Source organism: Epinephelus moara, chromosome 4, assembly GCF_006386435.1.
Source record: "Epinephelus moara isolate mb chromosome 4, YSFRI_EMoa_1.0, whole genome shotgun sequence".
NCBI lineage: Eukaryota > Metazoa > Chordata > Actinopteri > Perciformes > Serranidae > Epinephelus > Epinephelus moara.
Window position 1 is genome coordinate 41816998 of NC_065509.1, and position 26875 is coordinate 41843872.

General features: G+C 40.0%; 1 protein-coding gene across 2 annotated transcripts in view; it reads left to right on the forward strand.

Moving 5' to 3' along the window:
• The window catches only part of mgat4b (alpha-1,3-mannosyl-glycoprotein 4-beta-N-acetylglucosaminyltransferase B), a 166977-nt gene that overhangs the window by 134404 nt on the left and 5698 nt on the right, over nucleotides 1-26875 (forward strand). For both annotated transcript variants that reach the window (XR_007569818.1, XM_050042825.1), the window contains exons 9-14: nucleotides 8574-8704; nucleotides 8885-8992; nucleotides 12579-12772; nucleotides 15121-15199; nucleotides 15810-15897; nucleotides 26741-26853. Coding sequence is in view for 1 of the 2 variants with exons in the window: in XM_050042825.1 (XP_049898782.1) it covers nucleotides 8574-8704; nucleotides 8885-8992; nucleotides 12579-12772; nucleotides 15121-15199; nucleotides 15810-15897; nucleotides 26741-26853 (713 nt within the window). In the remaining variant the exon portion in view is untranslated. The remainder of the gene's footprint in view (nucleotides 1-8573; nucleotides 8705-8884; nucleotides 8993-12578; nucleotides 12773-15120; nucleotides 15200-15809; nucleotides 15898-26740; nucleotides 26854-26875) is intronic.

Below are 26875 nucleotides of genomic sequence, written 5' to 3' on the forward strand. Positions count from 1 at the left end.
TGTTCCTCATGAGGAGAGGCATCTCTGTGCAAAGTTTCATGTCTCTACGACAAACGGGGCATGAGATATGCCCGTTCAAAGTTTGACATTTCAATGGGTTGCTATAGCGCCCCCCTTTGGCCAATTGATGTTATATTGCTTCATTGGCATCCTCCCATGACCCTCTACCACTGTGCCAAATTTCACATGGATTGACCAAGTCAGTGAGGAGAAAAACATGGAACAGACACACACACACACAGAGTTTTCGTCATTATACAGTAAGAAGATAAAATAGAAATGACAATTATAAAGAAACAAAATATGAGTTTATGGATCATTTTGTTCTATTTTGTAAAATCTGTCACAAAACAGATATATATAGAATTATTTTACAACGTTATATAAGTGAAAACTCAGATCTAACTGGACACAGGAACTTAAGAGAGACAAAAATCTTTAACATTGTCAGAGGCTACTCAAATTTCTTAAATCAAAACAGGAAATTAACATAAAGGACAAAAATTAAAGCAGGAAACAGGATTAGAAACAGCGAAAGTTAAAAGTGAGCAGAACTTAAATCTGTGGGGTTTCTAGCGGCTCTGACCTCTGGCCTTTGACCTTCTCTGTGTTCCTCGTGATGTTGCTAAAGGCAGAAACTGAACCTAATTTAACCCCTTGTGTCCTCTGAATAAAGCTGCATTGTGTTGCAGCTGCATCAAACTGCTGCTGTAAGTTTTTGTGGTTTTGCACACTGTCTCGTCTTTATTTTGTATCTGGACTGTAAACAGTGAACGCCTCACAGACTTTAGAGGTGAAGTGAGAGACACAAATAAGAAAATATTTCTACAGTACAATTCAGTCAGTAACTAATGAAATGCATCAGATGATGGTAATTTGAAAGGCGCTCCCCCACCCCGGGTTTGAACCAGGAACCCTCAGAGCTTATAATTCCCAACGGTCACAGACTCACCAGCAGACATCGATTAACTGAAATAAGCATATTTCAGATTTCCCCCAAACGTCTTCTCAAGAGTTAACCTCACTGCGTGTGTTGTGTGTGCTGGGTACGGCCCACAACCCATGTAGGGCTTTGTATACAAGGAGGAACAGGAAGGAAGTCAGTGCAGGGCAGCTCAGACTGGCCTGATGTGCTCTCTCCTCTTGGTTCTGGTTCATAGCCGAGCTGCAGAGTTTTGAACAAGCTGAAGTCTCTCAGTGGAGTTTTTGGGAGGTCAGTAAAAAGTAAAACAGTAGTTGAGTCGACTTGAAATAAAGGATGAATCAATGCTCTGCACCTTTTTCATTTAGAAATGCTCGTACCTTAGCGATGTTCCTGAGGTGGAAAACTGATGTTTTTGTCACCTTGTTAATGAGTGACATGAAGCTGAGATCTGAATCTAGGATTTGATTTGATTTGATTTGATTTATTGGCACAAGGGTAAAAATATATATAAAAAAGCACGATGAAAGAGAAGATCAAAAAACAACAACATACAATATATAGAATAGATACAACATATCACAAATGTGCAGGAGAAACCAAAAAACACCTAAGGGCTTGTCAGGTGGTCCTCCTGGAGACAAACATTCAACATAAAAATAAGATGTACAATAATGTGAAAAACATTATAAACAGATAGGAAAAATTATCTCAAAGTTATGTAGTGATGGAGTGTAAGCAGGTGGTTATGCGTTGCTCAACTGGGCCACTAAAAATTTTATTATTTGCTTCTTGAAAGAGTTTATACTTGTGCAGTGTCTAATGTGGACTGGTAACATGTTCCAAAAGTGGGGACCTCTGATTTTATGATTTTGATTGATAAACAAAAATACATATTTGAAAAATATTTACAGCAGAGATGGGAAGAATGCTCAGGGATTGAAACAATGGGGTTGATCTAGTGAATCTGTTGGAAAATGTTGCCATTTTGATAAATTGTTTTTGTAAGGTAAGGATACAGTTGAGGTTGCTCTTGAAAGTACTTGCCCAGGTAATATTACAGTATGAAATGAAAGGATAAATCATAGTATAATATAAATTGATCAGGACTTTTCTAGACAGTAGATGACGTATTCTTCTGATAACTCCAATATGTTGTGTAATCTTGTTTGAAATAAACGTATTATGACTTTTCCAAGTGAGATTTTCATCAATAAGAATACCTAGAAATTTAGTTACAGTGACCCTTTCCAAGATGCTGTTGTCAATATAAACCTTAGGAAGAGTGTGTGTTGCTTGATGATTTCTAGGGGTAAATAACATGGATGAGCTTTTCTTTATATTAATTGACAATTTGTTTGCCTTGAACCAGGTGTCAACTTTGCGCAATTCAGTGTTCATTTCTGATATCAATTTGGGTCCACTCTTACCAGATAAAAAAATATTGGAGTCGTCTGCAAAGAGAATAAAAGATGCTTTTGATGATGTCATGTATAGATCATTTACAACAGTACATAAGAACATAAGAAATAGTAACGGGCCCAAAATCGATCCTTGGGGAACACCACAAGAAATCGACTTATAATCAGATCACACCCAGATTTGTAACCTCAGATTTAATCCAGGGAGTTCAATCCCCCAGATTAGACCTGTTGTGCATGTGCATCACACTTCACGACAGATTTCAGTCAGAAGTCCGGCAATTTCAAGAAGAATCTTTCACTTGCCCACAAGCAGACGTTTTTCCTCGGAGGACAGTCACACATCAACACACTGGAAGGATTTTTGCTGAGCCCATACTGAAAACCAAAGTCCTATTTTGAGCAGCTCTTTGAGGAAGTGAGGACGCACTCTAAGCCTCTGACAGTCAAACTGGTCCTCACACAGATGGCGAAACAAGAACACACTCACACCTTTTTCTCTCCTCATCTCATTTTCTGTCTCAACATGACGGACGAGAGGCGCCAGACATCTCGTCTGTCTTTAACGCGGTTATGTACTTCTCTCTCGTCCTCTCCTGTTTCCACCTCTTCTTCTCTTTCTGATGAAGATGAAGCTGTACTGTCTTTAAGATTTCCAATGAGACGAAGAGCTTTTTGATTTCACCTCATATTTTCACACTGAATCAAGTTAAAACTCCTCCGTGGGTCCACTGAAGGTGTGAAGTCATTATCAGAGTCATTATCCTGCAACGATCTCCCTCAGCCAATCAATAGAGAGCTCAGAGGAGCTGCAGCTCGATACGCACTCTATCTGTCTCTCTGATTGTGTGTTCGTTTGTTTGTTTTCTGAATGAATCTGAATTGCACAATATTCCCCCGTTACCATGTTGTTTTTTATCAGTGCTGTGGCGGCACAAAGTCTCTTTGAATCTGACTGAGAGATGACGTAGAAGCGGTGTGGAGTGAATATTCAGAGCTTTGACTGCAGTGAAAAAGTTCCCTCTGTAAAACTATATAAGTATAATCAGTAAAATTTAAGTGTTAAAAGTATAAAAATGTGTTACACTATTATATATGATCTCGTTAGATGATTCTGACTCATGCATTGGTTAGGTGGAGCTCATTTTGATCTGTTAACACTTTCCCTGCTAGAGTATTATTTTTAAGTTTCCAGTCACCGCCAGCATTTTTGATCATATTCACTAATCTTTCAAGACCCACAGAATAATTTGTTCTATAAATATGTAAACAGTATTTACATCAAACTAAAGAAGAGACCTTCTGATTTTAAACACAAAAACATTATTCTCTCATATTCCATTTCTTTTTTTATCAACACTTGAAATTGTGCATTTTCATAAAAAGGACAAAATCAATTTCACATTTTACATTTTTTGTTTTTTCTCATTTCCTTACATCAGTTTGAAATGTATAAATTAAAATAAATAATAATAATAATAATAATAATAATAATATTCTCTTTGAGGTACAGTGGAACACGTTGCCACATTCAGTGATCGTTCAGTGTTCTGTTGTCTCCGTCTCCTCTGTGGTCGTCTTGTCCATGTGTCACTGTCACCGTCATGGAGATCCTGTTTCGTCCCAAAACAGGAAGAGTCTGAGTCCATCAGCATCTCCACAGCTTCTGCAACTGTAAACCTTTCCATCGGCGACGGCATTTTCATGCACTTTACAAGCTGCTACATTTCTGTAAACAACATCTTCTTCTGGTTTCCAGCTGATCTTCTCCTTTGTTTGATTTTGGACACAGCAGTGCTGCTCTATTTCACAAGATGTGTAACAGCGCCCCCTATCTTATAACAGTGGAAACACAGATTGCCGGAATATGTTGTTATGGCAGGGAAAGTGTTAACTAAGGATTATTTTCATTATGGATTCATTTGCTGATTATTTTCTATATTAATTGACTGATTAGTTTGTAAAAATTGTGAACAGATTGACGAATGTCATCACAGTTACCCAGAAGCTACTCTGACTCACCGGATGTAGACTGTGGCTGTAAACCTGCCACTGGTGACTATTTAGGCCTGCGTTCTTCCCCCCTTCAGCTGTCTGAGTGTTACCGTATCCAAATCCCCTTCGCTACAGACAACAAAAACCACTCATGCCTAAAGGTGATCCTTTTTCATACAGTCTGAGTTGATTTGCCGTATCTTTCACTTTGACAGCGGCACGCAAAGTTAAATGTTAAATGTTTTTGTGGCCCCTTTTCTTTTGCAGGGCCAATATAATGACAGCGCTCGCCTCCTCACGTGCAATAGTTCCACCAAAACAAAGTTCCCAGCGACACTGTTTTGCGAGGGCAGCATCGCGGCATCCTGGACTTAGCTCCGCACAAGACGACTGTGATTGGTTTAAAGAAATACAAACAAGCCAAAGTGTTTTTTTCCCCTATAGCAGAGAGAGGTCTGGGTGTGCGAGACTAACCAGAGCCCAAAGTGACACCTTCACCGGGTTTGTGTTGTCCAACCAACACTCTAAATTCTCAAACAGTGAATACATTGCATTTGTATGTTTCATGAGTATCATATCAACATTTCTAAAGTGACATATATCAGCTGACTTCATGGTCTACAGCTTGGAGGCATCTCGCTGAGATGACAGACACAGTTTGAGACCAACAAATAACAAAGCCAGTTGTGATTTAGTGAGTCACTGATGTGTTTCCTGCAGCTTTTTGGGCTTCAGATGTTGGTGTTTTGTAGCAACCCGTTGCTCTTTCACCTGCAACATTTTTAGCAACCCTTCACTAATTGCTCATCGGCTTTTTTGACCTGGAAGGCAGTTCTTTATTACCCAAATATCGCTGCTGCTGAGTGTCTTTTGTGCCTAAACCGAACCACACGTAAACCACAGCACTGTAAAACCGCTACATAATAATGTGTAAATGTAACGTAACTGTGGTTTGCAGGAATGTGTAATGCCAACATTTTTTCTGGTAACTGGGTGGCAGATAAATGTAGTGGAGTAAAACGTTTAATATTTCCCTCTGAGATGTGGAGTAGAAGTAGACAGAAGCATGAAGGCAAAATAAGTACAAGTACCTCAAACTTGTACAGTGCTTTATTAAAAGTACTCGATTACATCCCACCACTGTAGAGAGGGTGTGGTTTGAAGAGCGATGGAGCAGCAGATCTCTGAGATGGATGATGTTGATTTATCACACGGATGTTGTGCTTCTGTCGTCTCTTCTCTTCTACAGTATCCTCCCCCCCGGTTCTCCCTCTGGTCCTTGTTTTTGACCTCACCTATCCTCTCCGATCCAGCGTGTCCTGCGTGCAGCGGCTGCTTTAATAAATTCATCAGGGTGAAGCTGACTCACTGAATTAAATCAGACGGAGAGGAGAGAGCTGCAGCGCTGCAGGGCCGCTCTGTAATTCAACTGTTCAAAATTGAGTTTTGCATTTGCTAAGTTTAGCTTTCATTCCGGCCTCGTTTACGTCTGCAGGGTTGGGTTTTTTTTCATTCTGTTGCCTCGTCGCACATCCGGCCCGACGGAGGCTGAAATGTCCAGACACATGAGGGCGGACCTGAAGGGGGCGGGAGCAGAGCTGAGCTCCACGCTGGCCTTTTAATTCGCCCTCGTTATTGTTTCAGTCCAGTCAGACGGTCTGCTCAGTTCAGTTACTGACCTTTAAATCCCAGAGAAGGTTTCATTCAGCTCAAACAGACTCTCTGTTCACACAGATACAGAAATATGAAGACAGTAAAGATCAGGAGTCATTTCAGGACTCCTGCAGTAACAGGCTGCTTCATGTTCAGTGTTGGTGGATATTCATGAAACTCTGCTGGTTTCAATCATCAGAGCAAAAATTGAACAACTGTGTTAGAAAATATCTGTAGTGAAGGAAGCATTCAGATCTGTGGAGGACCATTTCCACCAGTGTGATGAAATCTTTAGCTCCACCTCAACCAACTTTGTCAAGTTGAATGTTTGTTTTTCGCTCAGTGATCCATTTTCTCGTTTGCGACATTGGTTTCCATTTTTTCCTCATCAGAAAAAAGAGCTGAAACATCCATCCATCCATTTTGAACCGCTTATCCAAAACTGGGTTGCGGGGGCAGCAAGCTATGCAACGTATTCCTAATGCCCCTCTCCCCAGCAACTCTTTCCAGCTCCTCCTGGAGGACCCCGAGGTGTTCCCAGGCCAGATGAGATGTATAATCCCTCCGGCATGTTCTGGGTCTGCCCCGGGGCCTCCTACCAGTTGGGCGTGCAGGATCCTGATCAGATGTTGAACCACCTCAACTGACCCCTTTGGATGTGAAGGAGCAGCGGCTGTGCTCCGAGCTCCCTCCAGATGTCCGAGCTCCTTACCGTATCTCTGAGGCTGAGCCCAGACACCCTTCTGAGAAACTCATTTCGGCCACTTGTATCAGGGATCTCATTCTTTCAGTCACTACCCAGAGCTCATGACCATAGGTGAGGGTTGGGACGTAGATAGACCAGTAAATTGAAAGCCTCACCTTCCGGCTCAGCTCCCTCTTCACCACAATGGTCCGGTGGAGCGCCCAGATCACTGCAGACGCCATGCCAAACTGCCGATCCATCTCATGCCATTCTACCCTCACTCATGAACTCCTTTGGTTGGGGCAGTAACTCTTTCCCAACCCAAAGATGGCAATCCACCATTTTCCAACAGAGCGGCGCTTTTTCGTCTAGGTGGCGGCATATGGCCTCTCCTTATTGTGAACAATTGCAAAAAGACACGGGCACTGAAAAAAAAAAACGCTATGTGAACACAGGGCTCATTGTTTTTTGATTGATTGATTGATTTTTATTTTCTTAGAAGAGTGTCGTGCACCAAATTTAGATGCCTAAAGACTTAGAGGATTTTTTTTTTTTCATCACACTGGCGGAGAGTGTCTTCCATACAGATCCTGTGCTGAATTAAAAGTGACAGAACCACAGTGTTAAATGTAAAGATGTACAGAATAAATATTGTGAACAAAAATATTGAGAGTGCAGTCAAAGTACAAGTGACAGAAACACACATAATACAGTAGAACAAAGATCTGAGTTGATGCAGTGGATTAAACAAAGACAATATAATTCGTACTGAGTAAATGACACAAAGACAGCCTGAAAAACAATCTGCTGATTTGCATGAAATTAAAGCTAGACACGATCAGACACAGTGAAAGTTAAGCAGAACTACTACAGTGTTTTCTGGCTGCTGTGACCTCTGACCTTTGACGTGTGATCAGAGAGTCACAAATTATACATGTTCGAAGTTCAGAGGACTCTGACACAGGGCATTCCTTTACACTTTACCCTCAAATCAAGTGTTTGAAAAAGTATGGAGTGGGAAAAAAGCCCCTCTGAATCTCAGAAAACATCTCCTGATGGCTGCTGCCATCTTGTTCTGGTGACATCATTCAGAGCTAGTGTCAGCGCAGTAGCAATCTCTGCGGTATCAAGTTTCTCGCCCATACACCCATCCGACCAGTTGCGAGTGGCGCCACTGAATGTGAACCAAACTTAGAAAAACAGACACTTGAACAAACAGCAGCGTGATAAGAACGACCTAAAATGACAGAAACCATCTTTGGGAAAAACTTAGTTTGGCCCATGTCCCATCCACTGACATGGAGTTGTATAATAGGTACAATTGTAGAATGGCGGAACAGAGTTGTCTCGGGAACGGAGGTGTAACAGCGCCGAAACGATGTCTGCGACACATTTGTGATGTCTTGATGGTGTGTTATGTGTGCAACCCACTGCGGGAGATTTAAAAAGTAGCTGTTAGCAGTTGGCAGCTAACTCAAGGAAGAAAAACAGCATCCAAAAACACAAACTGGGAAAACAGAGGACGAGATCAGCCGCCATATAACAGGGACGGTAAATGATTGTTATTTACATGTTATGTCGTTGTTATTGTTTATAAGGGCTGTCGGTGTATATGTGCCACACTAGAGGCCGATGCTATTGTGTTACACGTCACGCCTACCATGCCTCTTTTAATTCCATGATGCCGGGGTGTTGTCTAACGATCGAGGAGCGACATGATGCTGCTGTTGTTTGGTTCTGTGTAAAAATGCAAAGTTGGCATAAAGAAGGGACTTTATAGCGGCTCTGTAGCACGAACTCGGTTTAAATCCAACGAGTTTCATCCACCTGAACACAGAAAACTACCTGTGCAGCAGTAAAGGTCCTTTAAACTGAACACCCTCCTCTTCTCTGACAGGTAAGATGTTCAAGTCTCTGGACCTGTCACTCATCGTGGAGTTCATGCTGATGTTCTACAAAGACAAACCCATCGACTGGCTGCTGGACCACATCATGTGGGTCAAAGTGTGCAACCCAGAGAAGGATGCGGTGAGTCTCTGCTCACACTGACTCTGTACATACCAACGAGTCATAACATTCACCTGGCAGACACAAGTTCCCCTCACACCTGAACATATCTGGGGATGTGTAACACACAGTTGGGGATGTTTTGTAATGTTGTAGTGAAGGATTTATGTGTGTTTGATTGTGTTTGTGTTTGTCCATCAGAAACACTGCGACAGGCAGAAAGCAAACCTGAGGATTCGGTTCAAACCGTCTCTCTTCCAACATGTCGGCACCCACTCGTCTCTGGCTGGAAAAATACAGAAACTCAAGGTAACGAATGAGTGTGTGTGTGTGTGTGTGTGTGTGTGTGTGTGTGGTCTACAACAGGGTGATGTCATCAGCTGACACTGAAATAAATTAAATTATCGATCCTGTAGTCGCTTTTCATGTTTAATTTAAGGTCGTTTATTTTACATGACAACTTTTAGCAAAAAATATTAGATTTTTTTACTTGCGTACTTCTTCCACACACCTCCACGTGAACTCGACTGTTGCTAAATTTGATCTTTTTCTTGGTCCAACATGAATGCACGAGGTTAATAACAAAAAAAATATTTTACATTTGAAATGTTTTTGGATAACGGCCGAGGCCACTTCTTCCAGTTTCAGAATCTAGTCTTAGATTCTGCTTTGTGGTCGTCACATTAACCAAACCGTTGCCACTTTACCTTGTAATTATTGTCTCCAAATGCTCATTCAGCTCTTTACTCTTCACTTTTATATATCTTTTTTATGTTTTCCTTTTCCTTTCTCTTTTTATTTGTCCTTGTGCTGCTGCAAAAATCTAATTTTCCTTCTGGGGATCAATAAAGGATTATCTTATCTCATCTCATCTTACACATTAAAATTATGCTCACATGCTGCTTATTGTTTAATCGAATTATCACTAACTACCTGGGGCAGGGCAGACAACCAAAGTCCTGCTGGAGTTTGAACAGTCCTGAAAATAGTGCCAAAGAATTGCTAACTAACTGTGGTGGTTAACAGTGGTGTTATTTCGGCAAATCACTTCAGACACAAGTGCAAACAACTGTAGGTTCGTCATTCCAGGGAGACTGGTCAGATTTTTGATCATATGCTAATGTATAATTTTGTATTACACAGTTATATACTGCCTTTTTTCTCCTTTTAAATGAGCTGTTGACCTAAAAAAGGCCAAATATTACACTCACAGAAATGTAATACAAACGCTGCAGGGGTTAAATTATTCTTTAAACTGAACTGAATCTGAACTTGATATTGAACAAATCTGCCTAACCTTGGATTATGTTCAGTCGTGATGTTTTCCGAAATATGTATTTTTACTATTTCTGTGCATGATGAGGGAATAAACTGAAGACTAACACTTTGTTAAGGTTTGTAAAGATTAAAGCTCCAGTAGGCAACATTGTTTTGGTATAATTGATTAAAAATTTTATAATATCCTCTAAGCATAATGTAAATCAAGTGGTCTGAGGGCGGAGACGAACGAAACCTAACTCAGATGAGACTCACAAATCAACCGTTTTCAGGTTTTCTACCTACTGCAGCGTTAATGTTACGGTTCAAAAGGCAAACATTAATCACAAATCTTTATCGGGACGAAAACACGTTCCACAGAGATGCACGACCTCGACCTCCACACTCTTACTATCCACCTCTGTACATACAGGACCCAATTTTTCCTGCAACGTTTGCACTGGATGCAAATCCAAGCTGCAGAATCATCTAATATGAACGTATTCTCTCAGAAACTGGGCTCGTAAAATGAAATTTTAAAAGCTGTGTCATATATTTGAGCTGTAACTGAAGCTTAAATCTGTCTGCGGCAGACTGGTTGCACTGGTCAGCTGTCAGAGTGAAGTTTAGTGAGTTTGAAACAGGTTCAATGGAAGTTCAGTCTGGCGTCTCTGGAGAGATGAAGATTGAAAGCCTCTGCAGCCTCAGACACAAACTGCAGTATCTCACAGCGGTGGCAGCTTCAAGCTCACAGCCCAACGTCTTGGCTCGCCTCTGATTACTGTGTTAAGAGCGATGGATATTAGCCCCGCTGACTGCTGCTGCAATCTGCTCCAATCAATTGGATATTGATCCGACCGTCCCGGACCAGCGCCTCCTCGATGTGGAGATTGAACCATGGAGGCCGGCCTGCATGGGGCCGTGTACAGATGGAGGCTAAACACAGCTATTACCCTCCAGCTTGAAACGTTCACCCCGGTTTAGTAAGAAACTCAGTGCAGAGTTTTAAAAATCAAAGTTAAATTGAAAGAATTAAAGTGGAAGCGGGATTTATTCATCTGTGGAGAGTTAAGTCAAGAGATTTGTTCAGATGTGAAAAACGACTCTGGAAAAGTCCAAATAATCACTCGAGTGAAAATAAAGAAACTCTGATTAAAAAAAAGAGAGAAAGAAAGGGAGTATGTCTGTCTTCCAAACTTCTTTGGATTGTGGTCCTTTAAAGCTCAGAAATTTCTACTTGTTCAATTTAAACAGTTTTAATGTCCTGAAGAAGTAAAACGCTGCAAATAAACAAATAAAAGCAAAGATTTAAAGTAATAAATCCAATTTTGGGAAGTACGCTTCTTCAGTTAAATGAGAAGATCAATACCAGTCACAACAGCTCAGAGTACAGTTCACACAGATTAGAATGAACTAGTTTACGTTCGTAGTTCAAGTCTCAGAAAATTAACTAATTAATATTAAAAAAAAAAAAAATTGATTCTTTTGAGCGTCATTCACTTGTAGATATTTCCCAACACTGGTCGGATGCTTTAGCTCAATGTGTCGTTTCAAATTTGTTGCCAGTGTGGATGATGTTTGGACTTGTATTTACAGACTCAGTGGGCATTTAAATTTAAATTTTTTTTCTGTTGGAATCTGTACGGAATTGTTCACAAAAAAAGTTCTTCAAATATTCATATGAACTGACTTCAGCAGTACCGATAGCTGCGTTGTTTGAAGTGCTGTTATTCCAACCTTAACAGCCTCACTTCAGTGCTACCTAAATGCTAAATTAGTATTTTCTCCAGAGCTCTGCTTCTGGAAGTTCCCTTCACAAGTGCCGAAGGGGGTGAAGAGTGGACTGATGTGTAGGTATTGTGGGTGACTCATGTTGGTGCTCCAGCCACAGCTACACCTATTCGGTTGTGTCTGCGCACCTGGTGTCATAAGACGAGCGTTATCAACTGTTGCAAGAGTGAACGATGCTCACTTTCATGTTCAAAAGTTGCAAACTGAGGCGTTTAGTTCACCATTCAACAAAAACATGACCACTGATCACTCTCATGTCTGTGTGCTCAATATAAAATAGGAAATTATTGAATGTAAAGCTCAAAAAAACTGGTTACATTTGACCAACAGCTGAAGTTATAATTCTTGTAATCAGAATGACTCCCACAATCAGACTAAACAAAGATAACTACTATAGTTCATTTAATGTTTAAGTCGAGGCTTAAAACTGCTGCAGTCGTGGTGACATTCACCTGAATAAATCACTGAAAAACATGTGTTGTATTTAAGGTTTCGGTAACTGGTCACTAAAAACATCTCAAAACAAAGACAAATCTCTAAAAGTGCATGGAGATAACTCAAACGGTGATGTCATGCTTGGAGAGCCTCTGCACTGAACTGAAACTGGATTAGTCATCGAGGACAGCTAGCGAGGCTGGCAATGATACCAGTCTGTGTAAAAGGCTGTTGGTAGTGTGGGATGACTAACGTTTCATATTATTTTCTGGTCAGTGCACAATGTTGTCATCTTCATCTCTGCAGAGAGGCAACACAAACACAGTAAAACATCACTGCCTCACATCTGAATCCACGGTAGAAATCAGCAACAATTTTTTTTTAAATCAGACATCTCCACGGTTTGTTCCAGGATAAGGACTTTGGGAAACAGACCCTCCATAAGGGTCACGCCAACCCGCTGGCGGAGGTGACGACCAGCCTGAAGACCTACCAGCACTTCACCCTGGAGAAAGCCTACCTGGGGGAGGACTTCTTCTGGGCCTTCACCCCCGTAGCGGGGGACTTCATACGGATACGATTCTTCACACCTGTTCGCATCGAGAGGTGGGTATGAGCGTGTTACAGGGTATAAGGTCTAAGGTTACGAGGGGTCACAGGGTGTTAGGGGTATCAGGTGGTACCAGAACATTACAGGTTTTTAAGAGTACAGCAGATTCAGTCTCAGCAATACCAGAGTGGACCAAGGGGTGCATCGTGTAAGGGTACCAGAGGACACCAGGGTCCTTTGGGGTCAGTCTTTTTCAGAGAGACCAAAAGGTACAAGAGTAACAAGGTCTTAGACATTACAGGAGATTAGAGGGTGTGAGTGGTACCATGGTATAACAGGCTATTTTACCCTTTTTCCACCAAAATCAGCGCATGTGTGCAGGTTTTTTTAAACAATGGAAAATCCACTGCAGTAGACGAGTATGCCTTGCTGTTGTTTTACTGATACATTACATTTGACATCATGAATGCACCAGAAAACTGGTTATTAAACAGAAGAAATCAGCATGGAGGCCATGGAAAATGTTACGGTGGTTGCTTTTTCAATATCTATACTTATTCAGTCTGTACTGACTAAGTTGGGAAGATGTTCAAGCACTGCTTGGACTGACAGGGACGGAAATTTGTGACAGCGTGTCATTGCATCATGCTGGAAAAGGAGCACAAATTAGCACATCCACCCAGGTGTCATATTTTCATCACTGCTGATCGAAGCCAATCGGAGCTGGAGCCGATAAATACCCATGACTACTGCAGAGTTATTGTCTCTGGAATGAAGTGCAGTGAATTTGTCACAGTGGGACTAACACACCCAGATCATGTGACTCCTGCATGTATACAGTCAATCAGACCCAAACTGGCCGAGGCGCTCTGAGCATGCTCCACAGTTTCCATCTCGGGCTTTGACCCGGAAGTCCAATAGCATTAAATGTGTAAGAGAAGAAGAAGCCGGTAACAACATGGAGAAATCTACATCCAGAGCCGTGACTTTTTGGACGGACCAAATGTACAGAGCTGTAAAGTTGTCCACCATGGTAGCAGTTAGCTGCTAGCTAACCGTAGCTAACTTGTTTGTCCATTGTTTGGTCTGTGACGTAATAGGTCAACAGGAAAAAGGTCCAATACTAACAAGCTGAAAGGGGGCATATCTCCACCTATCGTAGAGGAGTCGCACATACTTGGCTCAATAAATGGATTCCCCTCCCGTGCTTGTATACTGGGACAAGGACAGTAGGCCAGTTAAACGGCCTCGTCCAGCTGGAACTGTAGCTCCACTCAACGTACTGATTGTGAAGACAGCAGCTCCAACGCTCAAATGCCAAGCCTTAGCGTTGACTGCATAGATGCTGCAGGTTCGAATTCCATAGCAGCTGCTGAGGTGACCCTGAGCAACGACCTGCTCACTGATTGTTGTTGTTGTTCCTTTGTTCTGTCCTTTCTTCATTCTTTCCTTTATTTGTCCCGTCATACCTTCCTTCATTTTTGTTTGTTCACTTTTTTGTCCTTTTATTTGTTGCCTTTGTTCCCTCCCTTGTTCCTTTCTTTGTTTGTTCTGTCTGTCCTTTGTTCGTTCTTCTATCTATTTTGTTTGTTTCTTTGTTCCTTTCCTTGTTCATTCGTTCCAACCTAAGTCCCCTTCTTTGCTCCTTCCTTTGTTTGTCTCCTAATACGTTCCTTTGATTGTTCCTTTGTTCTGTCCTTTGTACACTCTTTCGTTTGTTTCTTAGTAAGTTTACTTTTTCGGTTCCTTCCTTTGTTCGTCACTTTGACCCTTTGGACGTTTCTTCATTCACTCCATTATACGTTCCTTCCTTTAATGGCGTTGACTGCTTATTTTGCTCACATGTCTTGTAGCATATTAAGAGCACCATATGGACATGATGACAAGGTTAAATACTTGATTTCAACAGGAGGAGGCCTTATATACTTGTGTGAATGTACAACTACATCTTTGCTGCGCACAAAATATCAGAAACAGTCACGTACTGAAACTCNCAAGATATGTGAGCAAAATAAGCAGTTAAGAGCACCATATGGACATGATGACAAGGTTAAATACTTGATTTCAACAGGGGGAGGCCTTATATACTTGTGTGAATGTACAACTACATCTTTGCTGCGCACAAAATATCAGAAACAGTCACGTACTGAAACTCAAAGGTCGGATCAGATTCTTTATCAAATTACAGACTTTGTGCAACATGTTTAGTCACTGCTTTACTCATTTAACTCATTATCAAATTATTAATTTATATAGTTCAAGTTCTTGTACAGCTAAATGTAGGTCGACAACATGTAACAGTTTTGTTGCATTTCTCAAAGTGAAGAATTGAAACTCAATCCTGATCATTTCCACGAGAACATCTTAAACTCACGTCTCCCGTCTTTGCCCTTCTTCCTCTCAGGTATTTCTTTCGGAGCGGGAACATTGAACATCCGGGAGACAAACTCTTCAACACATCGGTGGAGGTTCTGCCGTTCGACGTGAGTCTTTGAATCCAGTTACTGAACCTTTGACTTTACTTAGAGACTGCATGTGTGTGGGGTCTGTATCAGGTGACCACGTGTCACACCTCATACGACTGAGAACAGACTCAGTTTGTGGTCCCTGAGAATGAAAGCAGAGCGATGGATTACTGCGTCCTCCTTCTCTGTGGTCGACTGTAAGACGAAGGCTGATTAAGACTGAGTGTCGCAGCAGGACAGAGTGAGATGTACAGAGAGGAAGAGGAGCTCCTACTGAGAACAACCTCAGCGGAGGGGACAGGGAGGAAGGAAAAAATCAACCGATGCTTAAAGAAGAGGAGAGGGAGATTTCTGTTTTAAATCTGTACTTAGTCTTTTCTCTTTCTGTCCTTTTTTATTCATTCTCTCATCTTTCATTTGTTTTCCTTCTATTGCAAGATAAAAATTTATTTATTCTGAAGGAAAGTTGGAAAGGAAATATTAACTTCAATTCAAGAAGGTGCAAATCCCAAAATATACAAAGAAGTTTTCCAGGTTTCCCTTTTCTTCTTATTTAATTTGATTATTGAGTAACTGTCTTTACTGTAGTTGTGAAATGAATGTGAGGTTGTGTGTGTGTGATTTGCAGAATATTCAGGCAGAGAAAGAGGCCTTGACAGAAGGGAGAGAGAAAACACCAAAGTACCATCGGACAGAAGACGGATTCATCAGAATAGGTGAGTGACGAGACACACGGAGACGCCACAGGTTCAAATCCCACAGCGACTGCCGAGGTGACCCTGAGCAACAACCTGCTCACTGACTGTCACTCCTTTGTTTGTTCCTTTGGTCTTTCCTGTCGTACCTTCCTTCGTTTTTGTTCCTTTCTTTCTTTGTCTTTGTTTATACGTTCATTCCTTCCTTTGTTCGTTCCTGTATCTACTTTGTTTTTGTTTGTCCCACTGTAAGTTCCTTCCTTTGTCCCTTTATACGTTCGTTTGTTGCCTCTTTACTTTGTTCTTTCCTTTTTTGTCCTTTCTTAATTCCTTCGTTCCTTCGTTCGTTCATTCCTTTGTTTATTCCTTCATACATTCTTTACTTTGTTCCTTTCTGTGTTTGTCTTTGTTTAAATGTTCATTCCTTATTTTGTTCATTTCTTCTTCATCCCTGTATTTATTATTTGTTTTTTCGTTCCTTTCTTTGTTTGTTCGTCCCATCTTAAGTTCCTTCCTTTGCTACTTCCTTTGTTCCTTCCTTCTTTTGTTTGTCACTTTGTCTCTTTGTCCCTTTCTTCATTCATCTCATCATATGTTCCTTTGTTCATTCCTTTATACGGTCCTTCCGTCTTTACTTTGTTCTTTTCCTTTGTTTGTCCCTTCATACTTTCCATCCATTGTTCCATTGTTCATTCCATCATGTATTCCTTCATCTTCATCTTTCCTTTGTTTGTCCCTTCGTACCTTCCTTTATTTTTCGTCTTTGTTCCTTCATTACTTCTTTCGTTTGTTTGTTCGTTTCTGTCTTCTTTTTTTCCATCTCTCCTTTATTTGTGCCAGAATTTATTTTGTTTTTTCGTTCCTTTCTTTGTTTGTTCATGTCATCATAAGTTCTATCGTTTGTTACTGTCCCTTTGGACGTTCCTTCAATAGTTCCTTGATTCACTCCTTTGTTTACTTCTTCTTACATTCCTTTGTTTTTATTGTTTGTTCCTTCCTTCCTTCTTCCGTCCTTTCTTCGTCACTTTGTCTGTCCATCATACGTTTCTTCAATTGTTCCTTAGTTCCTTTCTTCGATCGTTTCGTAGTCTTCTTTCGTTTCTTTGTTTGTATGTTCCTTCCGTCATTCCTACCTTTGTTTGCCACTTTATTTGTCCCTTCGTACATTCCTTTATTTGTTCGTCACTTGGTTTGACCATCGTACGTTCCTTCAAATGTTCCTTAGTTCATTCCTTTGAGTGTTTCTTCATACAGTCTTGTCTGTTTTTTCGTACGTTCCTTCCTTCATTCCTTCCTTTGTTCATCACTTCTTCTTCAGTTCTTCTTCATTCATTTTTTGTGTGTTCATTCAGTCTTTCTTCAGACTTTCCTTTTTTCCTTCGCCAGTGAGGAACTTGATTGTCCACATTGCGGAAATGTGACGATATGTATGGAGTTTTCAAAATGACACAGTAAAACTTAAATTCTTTAGCTACGGTTGAATCAAATGTTTTTTGCTGTTGTGTTCTTACGAGAATGAAGCAAAATGAAACATGACGCCCAGTCTGTTCTCAGGCGTGTGAGATCTCACTGTGCGTCAGAATAATTCAGACTGAGGAGACAGTTTAATATGTGTCCTAACGATCTTAATGAGCTGCATGTTAACAAGAGAAACATTATTCAGGTCAACATTCCTCAGCTTTTGTTTTCCTGCAGCAATGAGGGCACAAGCACACACACACACACACACACACACTCATATTTGTGAGGACTCTTATTGACATAACCCTCTAACTCTAACTTTAACCCTAAAACCAAGACGTAACCTTCAAACAGCCTTTAAAGAGGACGAACTCAAGTTCTCACAAAGACCGGAATACACACACACACACACACACTCACACACACACTCGTATTGGATTTGTGGGACATTTACATGTTTGGCCGCTGATGTAAAGCTCACTGTTTTTGGAAAAATCTCATTTTATTTTACGACGGTAATAAAAGCAGTAAAAACAGAAGCAGCAGCAGGTCGACTGGGAGCAGAAAGAGTTCTGAAGAGTTTGACTTGTTGACAGTAAATCTGCAGCGGCCAAATAAAACTGAGTACATTTACTCAAGTACTGTACTTTTTAAGGTAATTTGAGGTACTTTTACTTGAGTATTTCCATTTTATGTAACTTTCTACTTCTCCTCCACATCTCAGAGGTTAATATTGTACTTCTTTACTGCATTGCGTTTGTCTGACAGCTGTAGTCACTTTTCAGATGACAGTAAAACATTTATTGGTTTGAAAGGCTCCGTACATGGCATACAAATATTATTTTCCGGGCATACAAGAATACAAGGCACATGTTTCTTATAATATGGAGGTGGACTCTAGTACATAAAGGAAAATTAACAAATAAGTCCAGAAGGAAAGAGAAGACATCAAACTAACAAACATTTTGATTATAATACTTTTACTTAAGTACAGTTTGAAATGCAGGACTTTTACCCGGAGTGCAGTATTTTTACACTGTGATATCAGTGAATGAATTAATTCATTTTGATAATTGTGTCGTGCAAGCACTTGCGCTCAGCTCGCATTGGCTTACAGACACTATAACTTTGGTCCAGCAAACACAAATTCAGTCGGCATTAAAAGGAAAGAAAATGGAACGAAGCAGCAAAAGCGTCACACATAATCAAATCATCATTTTTGAAGGACCAAGTTTGTGGCTCACTCACAAAGACATTTATTGTGTGAAACTGAAAAATGAAATCAAAATAAATACTAATGAAATAAACTTTCTTGCCTTCTCTTTCAGACTTTAGCAACAAAGTTGGCAAACTTAAGCACATCAAAATTAAACAACCATTCTAGCTTTGGCCAAATGTCCACCAGAAAATTCAGACGAGCCATTTCATTGAACGTTATCTCTCTTAAATCATCATAGTTTGTTCAATATAAAAGAAAACTAGAGAATGCAGTTTCTAAAGAAATGAATGCTGCATGTTGAAAAGCTGACGCTACACCACAATGCTGGCTTTAAATGTTGAATTATACCATTAATGTATGAACGCTGTGGACATCTTATCAGAGTTCAGTGGCGTCAGTTTGTGGAGTTTTTTTTTTCCACTTTCAGTCTCACTGTGCCAAATGTGTAAGTCAGATTGCTTCCATAGCAACAATGTTGGAGAGAGCATAAATTGTACTCAATTTTTACCAAAAATGATGTATGTAGAGTGAAAATTGTGGGTGTGACAACAAGTTAAAGAGAAATGTTTAAGAAGCTCTCTCCACCTCAGCTCTGAACATTCTGTCCAGTACAAACCAATGTAAAAACCTGAGAAGGGCATTTTTACCAAGCTCCACACAAGTCTGAATATTTCAAAATGTTTAAATGGGACTTTAAAGTTGAATACAACCCAGAATGTACAAAAGATGTGGAATATTTTAAAGTTTGAATGGAGTTTCTGTGTGAATGTATGAATGAAGAAATGGGCTTTGAAAATGATTGAAAAACCTTGAATTTGGTTCGATTTTGAACATCCCTCCATTCATTTGAGCGTTGGAAAACTTCCCAGAAAACTATGAATATTTCAGAAAATTTGAAAGATATGAATGATAAAATAGACAAGCACACATGTCCTAATTGAGTTGAATATTTTGATGTTTGAATGAAATTTTATGTTGAGAAATGTGGAGGGAGTAACGTGACAACAAAGCAGCATTCGCACCCTATGAGATTCATTTTCCACTTCACCCAAATCACACGCTCACAGATTCTGTTTTCCTCCTAAATATTGTTGAATCGTCTGATTTCAGTGGTCAGATGAAGAATATCAGCGTTCAGCTGTGCAGCTAAAGATCGTTGGCTTTTAGATAAACGGGATGTTACAGATGGTTCAGGACCAAACTTCTGTTTATATGCACATACGTCCTTAACTAAGGCACTGACAGAATGTTTTCAAACCATTTCTCTTCAAATTTCAGTGACAGCTTTTTCTTAATAGAGTAAACACTGCAGCAGAAGTTATTCCTGTGAATATACAACATATCGACCTCCTCAGATATTAAACAAAGCTCTTTCGCCCATGGAGAACTATCAACTTTTACTGCATCATCAAAGTAAACAATGAAAAGCAGCGAGAGGAGGAAGTCTTCCAGCAGGGGGCGCTGCCACTGATTATTGGGATATAAAGAATATAAATAAATGAATGAAGAATAACGGCAGTGAAATGGATATGAAATGTAAATAGATACATTTTAAAAAAGCAGAAGAGACATAAATCCATAAAACAGATAAATAAATGACACATCTGATCTTTGTGTAGCCTCAGGGTTCAGTCATCCATCAGCTGAATGTAGGATTAATGTTTTTCATTAGCTGAACTGATTTTATCTGACTTACTGTAACCGTCGATAAATAAATAAATGATGTTCTGATCTGCTGAGTCTCTCTGTCCCTGTAGATGTTATTACAGAGATAACAAAATGAAATAAAACCGGATGTTCTCATATAGAACCACTGGAGTGAATGTGAAAAATCAGATTTACAGGGAAAAAAGACTCATTAATAATTGTTTTGCTGATGTCAGAAACATAGAAACAACTTTAAGAGTTTTTTTAGACTTACAGTTTTATACACAATCACTAAAAAGCAAAATATGCAAATAATGAGCCAAAGAGATACACACCATAGTTTTATTGTAGTTTGTGATTTATTTTGTAATTTATCTTGTTTTGTTCTGTTTCATCTGATAAAAGATATTTTAAAGTTTTTCCTTTTTATTTCCTTTTATTCCAACATATTCGTACCAAACCCAGTCGCCAGAATAAATATTGGAATTGTTCATTTCTGCAAACCACGGATACATTCAACTCATCCTCACTGTGACCTCGTCACATGTCCACGTTTGGTCATGGACTTTCCACGTCCACATATGACGTCCAAGGTACCCTGGGTGTGTTGGTTGTAGACGTTCTGGGACGCCGTGTCAACTTCAGCCTGTTACATGCATTGTCTGTTTTCAAAGTACACTTCAGTTTTCACAGGAAATGTACAGTTTGCATACAGACTCTTTCAAATAAAAGCACTATGTCAGTACATCACAAAATTGACATTTTTTTCCTTCAACAACACACACGTGGTTGGGACTAGGAAAAAAGAACAGGGTAATGAAGTGAACACCGGCCTGCTGGGTAAAAGTTGGTGGTTGTTGGACCCATCCACCACCCTACCTGTGCACCGTTAAACATTAACGGCAGCCGGCCGCGAACATTCCAACGTGAAAGGATGGCTTTTTTTCATTGGTGTCTGATGCCAAAAGTCATTGCCCAGTTGCGGTATTCAACGAGTTCGGAGTGAGACCGGTTGATACATTACATTTGTACATAATTATGTAGCGTATATGTTAAAACTTAATGCACCTTTACATTTAACATTACTGTGGTTAATGTGTAGTTAAGTTTAGACACAAAAACCACTCAGTTATAGTTAGAGAAAGATCATGTTTTGGCTTAAAATACCTGCTTTTGGTGGCACAATCTCCGCTGGAAACACAGCTAAGGGTCATGAAAATACATCCATGTCTAGTGGCTAAAAAGCTGCAGGAATATGCACTGATGTCTCGCTAAAGAAACAACCAATTTTTTTTGTTGGTCTTGAACAGCGGTCTGACGGTTGGCAGGCATCTACCCGAGGTGTCACACCATCCACCATCTCCTCTAAAGTCAGCTCACATACTACGTCACTTTAGACACATTGAAATGATAATGTATGAAACGTACAAATGTAACGTAGTCATGGTTTACAGAAACGTACGAAGCCAACGCTTTCTTCTGGTGTGAACATATTTGACTGCTCAATACAATGGTTTTTTTTTAATCTTCTTTCAAAAACTGTTACTATAAATTTAATAGAATTTACTTTAGCACCATATATATCAATACTGTGACATCATATTACATATACCAGGATACAAAATTTCATAATTATCACCCAAATAATTTTTTGATGTGGAGTTTCTTGAGGTTTAAACTAAAAAGCTGCTGGTCTCCATTTGTTCACATCACCTTCTGTCCTTTCAGTCCAGTTTTCTCTGCACCATCTCAGGTTTGTTTAAGTATTTAAATCCACTTGGAGAAATTCAGGATTTCAGGATGGAAGAAAAGAAGACATTCGTGCAGTAGAGAAAGTTTTAGGAAACAAAAGATATGAAGAGAAGGAGCGCAGGAGGAGAGAAGGACACCTTTTAATCTGACATCATAAATTACCAGCAGCTCTTTATCCCCTTCATCAATTTTTCAGATGAGTCGGTGGATCGATTCGGCTGGCTCTCCTTCACTCTATTAATTTCAGCGTGCTGCCTTCGGATGTCCGGCAGAGAAACAGTTCAGCGTCTGAGATCTTCTTACACGTCGTTTAATCCGTTAAATTACTTAAATGTTTTCATTAAATACAAATGTTTCTTTAAAAGTGCCTTTAAAAGCTTTATAAATTTCAGGGTTTGTTTCAGGGGTTTAATCATGATTTAAGTCTTAGACTGAGGGATTTTTGAGGACGTCTGCAGGTTTACAGGGTTATTTTGTATTTATTTGACTGCAGATTTTAGGAGACATCATGCCTTTCAAAACTGTATCACAGCCAGAACCTGAAAACAGAAATCATCGTTGGATTTTCACATTTCCAATGGTCCATCATGTGCTTAAAAACCTGAATGAAAGTGATATAAAGTGAATAAGACAAATATTATTGCTAATTAATTTAATATATCACAGTAGGTCTAGGAGAATTAATTATTGTACAGCTTTATACCAATGGGGAGATACATAATCAACAATTAATAATTTATGGAGAAGGTGTAGGAATAAATAAGTTTGTACTTCCTCCCACTCCTTTTTGGACATGTAAATCAAATCATTTTACGTTTTCAGTTTTCATGCTTCCTTTAGTAACTTGTTTTTTATGTCTGTCTACTACTGGATGATTATTTTGTTTATTTGCTACTTACATGTTCAAAATAAACTGCGACTAACTAATTAACAAACTAACTAACTAATATTTCATCAAAATCATTTTATTCTACATCTCATTAAAAATTCGGCAAAGAAATAAAACATTTGCACAAATTAAACAAAAAAACCCCCTGCTTTTTTCAACTCCAGGATTTCATCTTTAACTTTTAACTTTCAAACAAAAAAGGGTTGAATTTAAAAACTAATACCTCATTCATGGTGGAGGGAGGGTTGTGCATTTTCTGCTTGATACTCAGCGGAAAATGCACATTTTATTAGTTGTTTGGTCTATAAAATGGAAGAAAATTGTTCAAACTTTTGATCAGTGTTTCCTTAAAGCCCAAAATAACGTCTTCAAATGACTTGTTTTGTCCACAACAAAATTATGCCATTTACTGTCAGAGAGGAGTAAAGACACCAGAAGATATTCATATTTAAGATGCTGGAATCAGAGAATTTAGATTTTTCTTTTTTTTTCCCTAAAAAACGTACCAATTATAAACTTAGTCTGCGTTTAATTTAAAGGTCCAGTGTGAAGGATTTTGGGGGATATGTGGGCAGAAATGAAATATAATTGAATAAGTATGTTTTCTTTAGTGTATAATCAGCTGAAAATAAGAATCATTGTGTTACCTTAGATCGAGACGTTTATATCTACACAGTGAGCAGGTCCTCGTCTACACAGATCGCCATGTTGCACTGCCATTTTTCTACAGTAGCCCAGAATGGACAAACCAAACACTGGCTCTGAACAGGACCTTTCACATTTTTGTGTTGTGCGTCAACTGTTGTTAGCAGCCCCTCTGCAACAGGACATCTGTTTCATTCAGTGTTTTTACGGGTTAAAATCACCTGATCTGTTTGTTCTGGAGAGGAAGAGACTTCTGTGGATCATTTGGTTGCCTGCAAAAACCTCCCGAACAATCATGAGAAGTTTTCAGCTGGTTGTAATCCACAGTCCTCACCACTAGATGCCACTATATCCCATAAATCTTACACACTGGACCTTTAATAGTTGAAGACTAATCGATTCATCCTTGCAGCTCTTTGGTCCAGACTGAAATATCTCAGGAAACACTGGATGGATTTCCATTAAATGTAGTTCACATATTCATGTTCCCTGGAGGATTAACCCTCTGACTCTGGTGATCTGATGACTTTACCTGTAGCGCCATCATCAGGTCAACATTTGAACTCCAATTCAGTTTTTTATTGTAACCTCCGGGTTTCATTCTTTCCATTGTCTGTCTCTGTGTGATCTTTGTTTCTGAGAAAAGCTCTCAGGCAGCCGTGCACACGTCTCTGGATATTGAATGAAAGCCATAATACCCACAATAATAACAGATAATACCCTGTGATAAACAATAACACACACACGCCCCGGACGCTGCTCTTTGTTGGGATTACAGTCAAACACACGTACCTGGAAGCATCGCTGCCAGCATGATAATCCCAGTAAATAAATCCTCTGAGGGATTATTGCTCTGTTGAGGTGCAGTCACACCGAAACCTTCACTGAGCCGAAGTAAGACTGAATACCGGCGCGAGGCCAGATGGGCTCTGATGGAGATGAATGAATGTCGGGATAACAAAAAAAAAGAAAAGAAAAGCATCAAGGAAATTATCAGAGAACCACAGGGGTCAGTTAATGGACTTTGGATAAATGTTAATGGGTCTCAGTAACCATTAATAACCCTGTAAATCTGCACAAAAAGCATTAAATCCCTTTAATTACTCACCTCCATCAACAAATGGATAAATAAATAATAACCCAAGAACAAATCCCTTAAAAACCCGGACACTAACTCTTACTGTTTTTTAGATATGGACGTTTTAAATGACATTTCAGGGTTAAATACGTTTTTGTGTGAATTACAGTCAGTTCATGAAAAGTGAGGAGTCTCTGAAAAATGAAGATGACTCCCCTGAAACGCTTTAAAGTTTTGTTTCTGTGGCTTTAATAAAATAAGTGGCAGCAAAATGCATCGTTAATGAGAAAAACAAATGATGATGATGAGTGATTAATACAAAAGAACTGCACTAATTAGAATGCAGAATCATTTATAATTACCATATAAATGGAAAACAGTGAGCAAACACAATGAATATTAATAATACCTGCAAGTTAATCACAACCATCAACAAATAATAACAGACGATCTCAGGAACATTACATCATAATGATGAACCAAGTGTAGTTAGTCTCATTGGCAATGGTAGACGAAGACGAAGTGTTTAGATTCTTTACTGCAGTTAAATTAAGTCCTGCGCTGAAAATATAACTTTAATAACTTTATCTATATATAGTTATTATCATTACAATGACTTTAAAGGGACAGTCTCACAAAATACACATTTTCCCTCTTACCCGTAGTGGTATTTAACACTCTAGATAGTTATGGTGTGAGTTGCAGAGTGTTGACGCAATGTCTCTTTCCAGAAATCATGACCTGGTTACTCAAGATAATCCACAGACCTTGTTGTGAGCAGTTTCATGTGGGAACTGTTTTCTTTCTACTGAACTACACCCTCCAATCGCAACACTGGGCAGAAGGAAGTATCTACTGCTAGCTCACATAGCAACACTGAGCTAGCTAACGTTACAGCTTAGCTGAGGCGGACGCCATTACAACACATTCTCTGTACTACTTCGTCACATATCACCACGTTTCCCCCTGACGCCGATGCGCGCCGTTAAACTATAACAGCAACCGGCCGCATGTCAGGCCAACGTTAAAGGATGGCGGGACAGTCAGATAAGCAACTCCAGTAGAGAGAGGCCAAGGAGGAAATGTGTCTTTTCATTTTGTCATGTGTTGCGAATTGTGACAACGAATAGAGCAATAAAATTCATCTGAATCACTTGCAAGGGCCCGCTCTCTACGGGCCCCTCCACCCCAGGGGCCCCAGTGCATCCACACTGCCTGCACTGTCTATATTTACACCCCTGGCTCAAGTGATTCCTCACACACCTTCTCCTTCTTCTCTTTCTTGTGTCAGTAGTCTGTCTTCTCGTGCTTGACATGTTCGACAAAGCGGGCAGCGCCCCTCATTGTGTTGAGTGCACATGGCGGTCCATGGTGATGACACTGATCTTGGCTGCATGTTCTGCGTATCTCTCTTATTGCTGGGGGAGCAGAGACAAAATCTGCCAACCAAGTTGCCTGGCCGCTCCTCTGTCTTTCTCTTGTTTTCCATCTCTCTGGTGTGCACGCTCTTTCTCTCCCCTGTTCGTCACTTTCCCTCTCTCAGTCGCAGTCCCCTGGCTTCTCTCGCTTTTCCTCTAAAATCAGTCCAATAAAACTCCTGCCATTTATGCACAAGAACTGCCAGTTTCATCAGAAATAAATAATTAAATAAAAAATAAAAAACTCCAGTAACTTGGCAAATCCCGACCCGATTCAAGCCTGGGGGAAATATGAGAAATTAAAGCCTGGCCCAGCCAAAACCTGGCGGATCAGGTCGGACCAAAATGGACTCAGGCAGAGAATCAGAGTTCTGGAGTAGATACATTCGGTTGGCGGGTGTTGTTCAGTAGAGAGAAAATAGTTCCGACATGAAACTGCTCACAACAAGGTCTGTAGATTATCTTGAGTAACCAGGTCATGATTTCTAGAAAGAGACACTGATGTTGAGTTTTCCAAATGTATTTTTTGGAACTTTAAGCTGCGTGTCATCTAGTTCCATTATATTCAAGAAAAGTCAGACATCTCTACAGCTAATATCTCCAACACTGCACAAATAATATAAACTGTTCTAATGGCTCTGTGTTTTTAGACATGGTCACAAAGCATTCTGGGAAACAGACTCCTGAAAGTCAGTAAACATCAGTGTTTCTAGTCCATCAGGTTTATTGATCTTATTGACCTCCATCTCTTCCAGGAACGTTCAAGAATGGGATCGCAGAGGGGGAGGTGGACCCCACCTTCGGGCCCCTGGAGGCCATGCGCCTCTCAGTGTTGACGGACTCGCCGGTCTGGGTGATCCTCAGCGAGGTGAGACTGCCTTGACTGGAAC